The sequence below is a fragment of the Corythoichthys intestinalis genome, chromosome 18 (genome assembly GCF_030265065.1).
Source record: "Corythoichthys intestinalis isolate RoL2023-P3 chromosome 18, ASM3026506v1, whole genome shotgun sequence".
NCBI lineage: Eukaryota > Metazoa > Chordata > Actinopteri > Syngnathiformes > Syngnathidae > Corythoichthys > Corythoichthys intestinalis.
The window spans coordinates 28,669,089-28,682,004 of NC_080412.1; the positions used below are offsets into that span (position 1 = coordinate 28,669,089).

Sequence of the window (12,916 nt, forward strand, 5' to 3'; positions counted from 1 at the left end):
ATGACCTGAAGAGAGCTGGAACCACAGTCTCGAAGAAAACCATCGGAAACACATTACGCCGTCATGGATTAAAATCCTACAGCGCACGCAAGGTCCCTCTGCTGAAGCCAGTGCATGTCCAGACACGTCTGAAGTTTGCCACTGACCTTCTGGATGATCCAGAGGAGTAATGGGAGAAGGTTATGTGGTTGGGTGAGAACAAAATTGAACTTTTTGGTCTAAACTCGGCTCGTCGTGTTTGGAAGAAAAAGAAGGATAACCCTAACCCTAACGCCAAGAACACCATCCCAACTGTGAAACATGGAGGAGGAAACATCATTTTTTGGGGCTGCTTCTCTGCCAAGGGTACAGGACGACTGCAACGTATTGAGGGGAGGATGGACAGGGCTATGTATCTCCAGAGCTTGGCTGACAACCTCCTTCCTTCAGTGAGAGCCCTGAAGATGGGTCGTGGCTGGGTCTTCCAGCATGACAATGACCCAAAGCACACAGCGAAGGCAACTAAAGAGTGGCTCCGTAAGAAGCATCTTAAGGTCCTGGAGTGGCCTAGCCCGTCACCAGATCTGAACCCGATAGAAAATCTATGGAGGGAGCTGAAAGTCCGTGTTGCCCGGCAGCAGCCCCGAAACCTGAAGGCTCTGGAGAAGATCTGCATGGAGGAGTGGGCAAAAATCCCTGCTGCAGTGTGTGCAAACCTTGTCAAGGACTACAGGAAACGTTTGGTATCTGTAATAGCAAACAAAGGTTTCTGTACCAAATATTAAGTTCGATTTTTGTGATGTATCAAATACTTATTTCATGCAATTAAATGCAAATTTATTATTTAAAAATCATACAACGTGATTTTCTGTTTTTTTGTATTAGACTCCATCCCTCACAGTTGAAGAGAACTTATGATACAAATTACAGACCTCTACATGCTTTGCAAGTGGGAAAACCAGCAAAATCGGCAGTGTATCAAATACTTGTTCTCCCCACTGTATCACCATTTTGATATTTTGTCACACCCCTACTGATCACTAGTGATGTCTTTAGAAGAGCACACTCGCAATTGTTTGGTCAAGTCGGTGTTTAGCTCACTTGTCAACCTACAGCAGCAGCCCATGTTCAATAAGTCCAATTTACGTAAAATTAGAGTAGTCCGATATTATCAGCTGATAATATCGGCTGATAAGAGCATTTTAAAATGATAATATCGACACTGGTTTTTCATTATCAGTTTTGGGCCTTCAAAGTCAATGTAGAAGTCTTGCACAGCCGTTATGCTTATTGGCCAATCTAAGATCAATCCAACCTAAGATAGTTAGGATTTGTGATGTGAGCTGACCATTAGACCATCACAATATACCGTATTTTTCGGACTATAAGTTGCAGTTTTCTTTTCATAGTTTGGCCTGGCTTGTATTTTTATTTTAAATTGCCTTTCAAGATGACTTATCTATTCTATGTGCAGGATTTTATCAAGTAAATTTCACCCAAAAATGCGACTAATATTCCGGTGCGACTTTTATTGTTTTTTTTTTCTCTTTGTTGGGCATTTTATCGCTGGTGCGACTTATACTCAGGTGCGATTTATAGTCCGAAACGAAAAATACGGTAGTAGCCAAAATATGTTAAGTCCACGAACGACCGCATATATCGGTATCGGTTCACCTCATGCTACCTCTGACAGGACCAACACTGTGTGCGAGAGAGACATGAGAGAGTAAGCCTAGTGTCAGTGTGTGTGAGATTGTCAGAGATATTTTGGTAACTGACAGAAAGGTGCGCGTGTGAGAAAAGCAACAGCAGCGAAGATGAAGAGATCGTTTAGAAGATTTCCTCCTCCTCCTCGTCTTTTCCTCCAAATGACTGACAGCCACCCTCCCCTCACCAGCAGCGTTTGATTGACAGGACTCCCCACACTGAGGTTTATCCCGGAAAAGAAAGCCGAGCTCCTCATCCGTCCTTCGTTTCCATTGTATGACTGCAAATCCTAGTCTTTGTCTTTAGGAGTGAGCAGGGTGGCGCAAGCGTCCTCAACTCGCTGCCGCTGTTAACCCTAACCCTTGTCTTAAACTGCACTGGCAACAAATGTTCCACACACACAGAGCATGTGGCCCTTTAGCAGTCAAGCGGGCGTGTGATAGGGTATCGTTGCATCTCGTTAACCTTCTATTAACCTCGAGTGAGACGGATTAACTAGGCCCACACGCACAAACTGATTTCAATGAGCTGTCACTCATTCATGTATATACACATACACAATGCAAACCCACATACCAAACCCAGATCATTGTTCTGTAATTTAATTAATAACAGTAAAGACAGGGATTGAATTTCCTCTCCTTTCCACTGTTTGAACTCCAAATGTCCCAATAATTCACGTGACGTAGGGTTGTATTTTTATTAAAAGTTCACTATTCCACCCATAAATCAATTTTTTTTAAACCCTTAGGAGGCAATAATTTACCGTAATTTCTGGACTATAAGCCACTACTTTTTTTCTCTCATTTTGAATCCTGTGTTTTATAGTCCAGTACGGCTTATTTATTGATTTATTGGGTTAATAGGTAAAACTTTATTTGACAGCGGCATCATAAGACCGTCATAATTATGACATGACACTATCATGGGCAATAATGTAAATGCATATGACAGATGTTATTAAGTGTCATCCGACAAATTATGTCATTAACTCCATTTATGTCCAGCTCGGATCTTTTACAATCATTCTAAAGTGGGATCATTTGCCGGATGACACAAATGATATCTACCATAAACATTTATTAATGCTCATGGCAGTGTCATGTCATAATTATGACTTATGTCACTGTCAAAGTGTTACCAAATACCATAACAAGCAATTAATGAAACAACTGGAACAGTAACTGAAGAAATAATTAGCATAGAGCATGAATTTTGATTGTTATTTACATCTGTAGTGCTGCAATGCATGCTAGGGGGCATGTTGGACGACAGTAGGTGGCAGCAGAGGTTGACTGTCACCTTCAAGGGAGCAGTGATGGCCAAATGAAGCTCCTTGAAGCAATGAAGCTTTGCAGCCAATTGGTTCAACGCTTCATGGGGATTCATTTGGTCTAATGACAATCTTACCATGTTGCTGTCAAATAAAGTGTTATTGGTTAATATCTTTTGGTGTAAATATCCCATAATACAGTGAGGACAGCTGCAGTTTATAGTCCAGTGCGGCTTATCTATGAACAAATGCTGTTTTTGTGTCAAATTTGTTGGGTGGCAGTTTATAGTCAGGTGCGCCTTATAATCCGAAAATGATGGCAACTCATTGGCTGCCGTTGACGCCACCAGGCAAATGAAATCGATTGGACGTCTAGTGCCGTCAATGGCAGCCAATGAGTTAAATATGACAAATGACAAAAATAACAATAATAATCAACTTTAGAGTGTAAGTTGGGTGTATTTCTGTTTTTATTTGAGGTAATTTCATTAATTTAGCTTTTATTAATATTGTATTCATTTCTAAATTCATTTAAAGATATAAAAAATGTTTAAAAAATATGAATAATGATTAATAATTATAAAAAAAATTATGAATAGAATAATAATTGCTAAAAATATGTTTTTTAATGGTCAAAAATAGTCACTTGCTATATAAAGGATTAAAGGTCTTCTACCACTGACCCAGAAAGGGTTAATCTAACATAGCTCATTTTATTGGCACTAATTTAATTAATACCTACAAATAGGGATGTCCTCGATCCCATCACGTGATCGGAAATCGGGCCGATCCCACCATTTTTCAGAGGATCGGAATCGGGTGTGGATTGGGTTTTTAATTTTTTTCCCCCCCAAGAGCTAAAAAGTAACAAAATAGCCCAGGGAAAAAATTTATTCCAGTGTCAAATCGGAACTCAAAATCAAAATTATCCGACACGAAGAATATGTGATCGGGAAATCCCTACCTACAAGACATTCAATTTTATTGGTGGCTTTGCCCAAAAATATGTATTTCGTGGTCATTATGTTTTACAAAAAAAAAAAAATCACTGCAGTCTTTCGAAATCTCCCACCAAAAATATCTATCGATTGTCCTTATTTTTAAACAATAAATTAACAGGAAGTCATCCGGAAACAGTGGTGCCTCCAAAACCTTTCCATAGGAGTGGCCAGATGGGGCCACTTAAAATCAAATCTAATCATTTCAGATGTTTATAATGTTGTTGCAGTAAAAAGGCAAGTATAAAACTGTCAGAAAACCTCATAATGAAGTACCTCCTGAGATACTTTGATTTGTTGTATTTATATTTCATGTTACTAATGATTTAATTTGCATCGTCCATAACAGCCCAGTCAACATTTTGAGTTTCACAGCTACTACAATTTGACATTATACTGGCCAGTGGGGTGGCCAACAAATTTATAGGTGGGGCCGTTGCCACCCCTGGCCAACCCCTGGTGGCGCCATTATCCGGAAATGTCCCAAAATGGACATCAAGTGACCCGGATTCACCCCCAAAATCAACAGGGAGTGGCCTGATATCAAATAGAGGATTGCCACAAAATCAAAAAGGCAGTGAACTGAAATCAACAGAAAGTGACCCGGAATTGTCACAAAATCAACTGTGACCTAAAATTAGCAGCAAAAATCAACAAGAAGTGACCTGGGAGTACCTAAAATCACCAGGAAGCAACCTGAAATCAAGACAGCTCATCCTCCACCATGAAAGCGTTCCAGTTTCACCAGAAATTACCTTCTAAAATGATATGCGACAAACTTTCAATGCCAAAATGTCTTTACTGTTATGTATCTGATGATTTTCAAGATAGCCATTTTGGCTCTATAGAGAATGTTCCTCCTATTGTTGAACTCATTGACTGCAATTCGCGGCACTAGTCGGCAGATCCATTTAGACATGGATTTTGAAGAGAAGTGTGCATGTATGTGCGCTTGCGTGTTTCCACATGTTGCAGTGCAAACTTCCAGATGTTGCAGTAAGAGTGTGTGAACGGCCATCGACAGGAAGTATCCCACGGTATCCACGGTAACCTTGACATTCCATCTCCGCCACGTACTCTAGCATCTCCCATCATGCTCCTTATACACACGCTACTATTTCTAAGGACAAAGTGGGGTTTTTTTTAATAAACTTTCAAACTCCACTAATGTCTCTTTACTCTATGTAAACTGATGAGGGGAATGAGAGATAATGAAAGTAAACGGAGGAGTTACTTTACAAGTGGAAACGTGGGTAAATACACACCCGTTGACAAAGGGTTAACAAAAACTGCATCTCGGCTCTCGTTTCACTTCTTCACTGTCACATTTTCTTTTTTTTCTACTCATGACCCATTTTACAGGAGTGATGGAGGAGCGCGGGGATGAGTGTGTGCGTTTGGATGACTAGTGTGTACTGTACGTGGGTGACTAGCGTATATATTACACTATCTGTGCAGTGCGCGAGTCTTTGTGTAGGTCTGAGTGAGTCGTGTGCGGCATGTGACTGACATTTGTGTGAGTGTCAGGTACGTGTGAGACAAGTGTTTGTGCGAGACAAGCATTTGTGCATGTGTGTGACTGTTGTGTATAAGTGTGTGATTGCTGGTGTGAGATGGCTGGATGTGAGATTTGTACGTGTTAACATATGTGTGTCTGAATGTGTGACAACAGTGTGTGTGGTTTTGTGTAGAGTGTGTTTGTGGTCATATCTAACCAGATTGGCCATAATTTGAGAAAATTAACTATGTTCGCTTATCTACGTTAATTTAAAATGCTTAGTTTAGATGTATTTTTTGTTTATTTGTCATACTTTTTCTTCATGAAATCAGTTTTGGTAGATTTTAGCGACGCTGGTGGACAAAAGCAGTAGTGTTTTCTAGGGTTGTTCCGATCATGTTTTTTTGCTCCCGATCCGATCCCGATCGTTTTAGTTTGAGTATCTGCCGATCCCGATATTTCCCAATCTAGTTGCTTTTTTTTGCTCCCGATTCAATTCCAATCATTCCCGATAATTTTTCCCAATCATATACATTTTGGCAATGCATTAAGAAAAAAATGAATAAAACTCGGCCGAATATATACATTCAACATACAGTACATAAGTACTGTATTTGTTTATTATGACAATAAATCCTCAAGATGGCATTTACATTATTAACATTCTTTCTGTGAGAGGGATCCACGGATAGAAAGACTTGTGACTTTGTATATTGTGACTAAATATTGCCATCTAGTGTATTTGTTGAGCTTTCAGTAAATGATACTGTAGCCATGCCCAAATGCATGATGGGAAGTGGAACCATGACTGTGCGTAGTGCTACCAATTGATATAGCTTCTCTGCGTTGGGAAATAACATAAGGTGTTAAGAAAAAGATCAATTGCTACCTTGCTTCCCCACATTGCTTCCCATGATATTTCTAATTGTAGGGAGAGGGATTGAAAGGCTTTACCCAATTAAAAAAAGGCTCCAAAGGCTGTCAAAATTCACTCTACTCGTTTTACGCTGCCTTTTATCTCTATATAGGTAAAGCGGCGCCATTACAGATTGAGCGCTACAATGCGTGAGTGGGTCGTGCAGCACATGCATTAAATGCGTTAAATATTTTAACGTGATACATTTTTAAAAAATGTCATTACCGCCGTTATCGGGATAAATTTGATAACCCTACCTTAAGCCAAAACTAAAGACTCTGGATGAGTGTAACATATTATGTCTGTAACGTTAAATACAATTAGAAAACGATTTAATTAAAAAATATATATATATGCGTGTCTATGTCAGAATAGATAACTTAGAGTGAAACTTTTTTTTTTTTTTAAATTTATTTATTTATTATTATTATTATTTTGTTTAGTTTGGGAGGGGTGTTCTGTATTTTTGTAACACCAATAAAAAGAAATTTGAAAGAAAGAAAAATTGGTTTCAATTGCTATTTAAGTCGCCACTGATAGAGGTTTCCCTTACTTATTTTTCCCCCTTCTGTCATTGTTTGCATGATATCCTCATTAAAATATGAAAACCTATAAAAAAAAAAATAAAAAAAAATATATATACATATATATATATATATATATATATATATATATATATATATATAAACAAATGTTATGCACGTATTTTATAAAGGTTGAAAAGTTACATAGTGTTGCTTTAATTTAACGTTTTAAATTTGTTTTGTTTGAAAGGATGTTATGGTAAGCTTTCTTATGTTGGGATTGTATTTATGTATAATATTTGTTAGGGATGTCCCTGATTCGTTTATGTGATCAGAAATTGGGCCTATCGCGCATTTTTCAACGGATCGGTATCAGGTGGAAAAGATTTGTTTTTTAATTATTTATTTATTATTTTTTTAAGGGCTTAATCATTACAAAATGATCCAGAAAAACAATGGCATCGCCAAAAGAAACAAACATATATATGTTTTATGCTCCGCAATACTCCCTGAAAAAGCGGAAGAGGAAGTACTGTAAACGGTACAGTACTATAACATGTTTGTAACTTTTGTTCACAAAAAAAGAAGTTTTTTTTTTTTTTCTTTTTTCAGTATCGGATCAGGACTCAGTATTATCAGATTCGCAAAATCAGGTGTCTCGGGTCCAAAAATATGCAATCAGGACATCCCTAGTAATTGTGTTCATGCACATTATTAAAGTGCTACAGTATATGAATAGAGTTGAAGTGCCACTGCAGAGAAAACTTATTGGAAGTACCGAATATAAGACGGCCCTGATTATAAGACGACCCCCTCTTTTTCAAGACTCAAGTTTGAAAAAAAGACTTTTTGATCACCAAATTAATTTTTATACAGAAAATAATTACAGTACATTTAAAACAAATGATTATAACAATATATTTGAGAGAAAAAGCATGTTATTTTGCCTCATTCAAATCTTAATATCTGAACATTTAAATATGTAAACTAAAGTGAGATCACATTCGTAAATGAATGGTTTCTGGTTTTTAAATGTAAATAAACCAATCTATTGTGATAAAACAACAAAATTGCAATAACTGCATTAACCATCAAAGTGAGGTCTAACTGTAACTGTAGTCTTGAAACAAAGCTGAATAAGGAAAAACATTGCAATAAAATAATGCAAACTGGTTAAACTTGAGAGTAGCGGAGATCTGTCATGACAGAACATTTTTCCTCAAGTTCAGCATTCGCTTCAATGATATCTGGTGCCATCTAGCTTCGTGAATGGGTATAATGTCTAGACCCCGAATATAAGACGACTCCCACTTTTTCAGTCTTATTTCAATGCAAAAAACACCGTCTTATATTCGGGCCAATATGGTACATTTTTAAAGTAACTCTTGGTAATTTTGCAGTTTTGGTCGATTTTAGCGACACCGGTGAACAAAAGCAGTAGTGTTTTGCTTTAAGGTAGACTGCATTTCCCATGAAGACCAGCGCAGGAGCCCATAGTGTCGTAAATCCTCATCTACCGGTCGCCTGCAGATGGATTAAATCACGTTTGTGTTTCCAGCGCTTGTGGTAAGGGTGAATAATAATGAGGTCATGAATCGAGTTGTGGCTAAATAATAGCAAATGAGGGTTAGCAACCCTTGTGGCTCTCCCTACCTGTCAACTCGTCAACACTGACGAGTTCGGTTGAGGGGGAGTGGGGAGCATCACACCAGCGAGTGAAAGCCGGGCCAATGTTTGTTCTTGAGTGTCCTTTTATATATTTTTTTTCCTCCTCAGACAAAACTTTTTGTCTATCTTTTTGCTCTGCCCTCTTTGCAGATTTCGTATGAAAGCGTTCGCATCGACTTCTGCCTTTTTAATGAATGGGGGGAGGGGGGAAGTGACGTATGTAGTTTTTTTGTATGGCAGGGTTCCTGCCAGCCTCCTCAAAGTTAATTAGTTCCGGAGATACAGACACCCTCAAGATATAAAATAGATGTCATTCAACTAGTTGTAAGTTGACATATCATCACAAATGTTATGAAAATATTTTATAAAGGTTAGAAAGTTACCTAGTGTTGTTAACTATATGATGTTTAGGAATAAGAAACCCCTTTGTGTGTCTCAAAATAAATAATCTATTATTAATTAATATTATATTTTAATTATAAATGAACATTTGCGATGAATGTCCCATGTTTCATCACCACGGACAGCAAGAATATCTTGGACGTCTATCACCGTCCATGGCAGCCAATGAGCTAACAATCATTTCCAATCACATCTATCCGAACTAACTAGAAGCTGTCAGTTCATGTGCGTTTGTGTGAGAGATGTGAGGCAAACTTGGCACACACTACCTGTCGATGATGACGGGGTCTGACGGCGTCTCGTTGCGATTTCCGCAGCTTTTCTTGTCACAGCAGCGACTGCGAGGAGACAAAACAGCTGTTAGTGTGCATGCGTGCGTGCGTGTGCGCACATGAAAGCTACGCGCTGGAGCGGGTGCTCGCAGACAGAAATAGATGTAAAAGTTGTGTCGGAGCCGCTTTCGCTTGACAGTGTCAGCGCACTTCCACATCTTCTACGTGCACCTTCATCACCAGCACACAGATTGAGAGAAAAGGTAGAAAAATAAATGGAGAGATAATAGATTTTGGCTATTCTATTGTTTAGATCAACATTTTATTGTTTAATGTTTTGGTTCGACATTGGCAGAATTGTTAAATTTGCACCAGGAAAGTGTGTAATTGTGTGTGTTTCAGACCTGCACATGATCTCATGCGTGAGCAGCACTCGGCACATCTCGGGGTTCTTGTCTTGCCCCTCATACACGATGGGCTGTGAGAGACACAGCTGTCAATTTCATGCAACACTATAAAGCACATACACACACGTGGAGTATATGCACATTGATGAATAAGTGGCTGGAATTGAGGGCAACAGACGGCCAATCTACTTGGACCTGTTACCACTGGCGTGCACACATAGACGTCAGGTGGTGCTGAAGCACTGGCCCTTGCCCTCTTAACTCATTGGCTCCCAAAAACGTATAAATTCGTTCCATTTTTAATTGTTTCAGTGTCCCAAAAAACATATTTATACGTCTTTTACGTCTTTTTTTTTTTTTTTTTTACAAGAGGCATCTCTAAGTTCTATTGCACCTAAACTGCAATGCACAATGCTCAAACCTCATTTTAAAGCAATAAAACTGGCCACTGGAGGGCAGTAGCGCATTTTGTAAGAACTCATCTCGGGTCATGAAAGGAAGTGAAGAAAAATAGTCAGGAAATGGAAGTTGGAGGGATCTTGCAAGGACACGTGAGAACTTGAGAAAAATGTGGAGAACGATCGGAAAAAAAGGCAAACGACACTGGAGGAGTGTTTTGAAAAGAAAACGAAACCATCATCAAAGAAGGCTTCCAAAAAATCTATCTTGATGAGACTGACGGTGACGGTCACAACAGCGTCAGGTTCCACACGTTGCGTTGCTCCTGAGCCCGAGGTTGAAACCAACGATGAAGATCATGAAAAAAGTGAGACCGATCTTGACCCGTACTCATCAGATTACTGGGAGCCACCTCATTCAACCAGGAGCAGCCGAGAGCCTTCCCCGTTGTTATGTGCGCAAATATTCAACAGTTCAATAGTTTAGTTATGTGTAAATAAATTGTTACTTTGCGATGAAAATCTCTATTTGTCTTGTTGTTTATTTTATTTTGTAGAACGAAAACATTATTCAGATGTTTGGGAAGTCACAAAAGCAATAAATAGCTGTTGGGAAATTGGAAAATTGCTCAAACTAAGCTATTTTCTAATGCTGATTTCTAAAGAATGGAAAAAGATATGAACTAAAAAAAATTCTGCTGAAAGAAGAGAGTCTAATCTTTCTTTTGGTGGGTTCCATGTTTATATAGTAATAGAACAGAATTTTCTGTGGGCCTTGCAAAATCAGTCAAAATCCAGTAAAACGGCCGGGAGCGAAGGGCCTTGCTCCGGTGAAAATGGCTGGGAGTGAATGAGTTACCCTTGCCATCTTAACTGAGGCAAGTTCCCTTATCAAGGTTATTAGGTCATTATCATTATCATGTTAGTAATGCGTTTGCCCCCTAAGCGCCGCAGCCATAACCACTGTGACAGCGCACTCTGTCCTCCAAACGTGGAAACACGCTGCAACACTAGCTTCCATCCACGCCCTCTTCTCACCCTCGCCTGCAGTCCCTATGCAGAGGTAACAAATAATTTGTATGTGCCCTCCTAAACCTCTGTTGCTTAACTATTTGTTTCGTGAAGTAGTCCTTGTCTCTGCGCAACTCGCTAAATTAGCCAAATGCCCAGGCCCACCTGTTAAACAAGATAGGCTAGCCGCTCGCCATAAATCAGTCAATAGATATAAAGTGGTGACCAGCACACAACCAGTGTCGGTAGGAAAAATAAACTATATACTGTAATGCTCTCGGCTCAGAGAGGAGAGGACTCAGGAATGGCTTCACTTACTTTAATCTGGCAACAATGAAAACAATAATACAGCGGAATGCTGCGGAGTGCGACTGCTATCACTAGCTCCCAGCACTTCACTTGCTGGCTTCCCCCTACGTCACAGCCCACACGTCCAGAGTGTCTCTTAAAGGGGTCGCACATAGTTACGGACATTACATTATTGTAGCACAATATTAATTATGTATTTGCATGTTTAGTACTAGTACTGCTACTTCGGGATAATGTTGCTGCTTAACAAAAACTAATAAGAATCAAAACACACACAAAATATATATATTTGAAATTCACTTGGAGTAAGTGAAACTGAGTGTGTGTGCAAAAATGAATAAGGTCCAAGAAAACTTAAGGCTCCCTCGTTAGATTATAGGCACACAGATACACTGTTATAAAAACAGTGCAGGTTTACATCAGGGTAAAAGCATCATTTACTTGCTAAATGCCAAACATAAATTCAGCTGTGAATTGTGTGCTTCAAGCAGGCTTATTCATTTTTTTCATTTACCACTTGCAGAAGCAATCATGCCTTGAAAGGAAATAATAAGAAAATTAAAGAGTTTTGTTGAACCTTGCTAGTTTGGAATAGGTTGCTATTTATTTAAATATATAAATAAAAATGTAATTATGTAATAGTACATCTGCAGCGTTTTTCTTTTTTTTTTATTTTTTTTTTATTTTTTTTTTATTAAGTCAGTGTTTTGCCAGTTACATACACTGCAAAAGGTGCCCCTTTTTCCCTTCTGAGCACCTGCCCCCCAAATTGTCTGTTCACGCTACTGTACGTTACTCCCCTAATATGTATGAATATATTTTATTTATTTTAAATGATTTTCAGGCCCTTTCGTGACAAATGGTTAAAAAAAAATATTCCTCTGGCCAAGATGTCCACCTACCAAGTATTTTTTTTAAAATGTAAAATATTAGATATATGATTGAAAATAAAATATCTCAGCCCAACATAAGTTTGCAAATACACAGTGAAACGTCATTTAATATCCATGCATTTTCATGTTGTCAACCTGTCCATCACAAGCAAAGGAGCGTGCTCACCTGTTTGCTGGCGGAGTCGATGAGTCTGACGTAAAAGTCTTGTTCCGTCCTGATGCCTGCATGTGGATATCACAACAACAACACAAATGGGCTTTTTGTTAGTTTTTCACAACAACTCCTAAGTGTCAAACATTTGAACGGAACAAATTCAGCCCCAAAAAAATTCGCTTCAGGTAACGCATGAGCACTGAGTTCATTCATTTTTTAATTGCATTATAAGCACACGTACACTCGAATATATATGACAAATATTTTCCTTACCGTTGGTGTAGAGCAGCTGCAGTCTATAATGGATGCCGTTATTTGTCTTCTCACCCGCGCGCTCCTGCATGCACATACGCACAAGAAAAAACAATCAAATCCATCTTGAACTGGTTGAATGCAACATTTGTCTTTGCAACAAAATAATTCACATACAATAAGTGCAACAAACAGAACTCAAACTACAGAAATATAAACAAAGTCACATGGATATTTCAAGTGGAATTTGTGGAA

General features: G+C 38.7%; 1 protein-coding gene across 3 annotated transcripts in view; it reads right to left on the reverse strand.

Annotated features, from left to right (window-relative positions):
- LOC130906692 (transcription factor COE1-like) overlaps positions 1-12,916 on the reverse strand; it is a 68,616-nt gene that overhangs the window by 54,408 nt on the left and 1,292 nt on the right. For 2 of the 3 annotated variants that reach the window (XM_057821235.1, XM_057821234.1), the window contains exons 3-6: positions 12,683-12,746; positions 12,422-12,477; positions 9,642-9,715; positions 9,235-9,303 (exon numbers count right to left, since the gene is read on the reverse strand). In XM_057821235.1, coding sequence (XP_057677218.1) covers positions 9,235-9,303; positions 9,642-9,715; positions 12,422-12,477; positions 12,683-12,746 — 263 coding nt within the window. Of the gene's footprint in view, positions 1-9,234; positions 9,304-9,641; positions 9,716-11,371; positions 11,736-12,421; positions 12,478-12,682; positions 12,747-12,916 lie in introns of those variants that run through there. The other variant, XM_057821236.1, reaches the window with a different exon arrangement.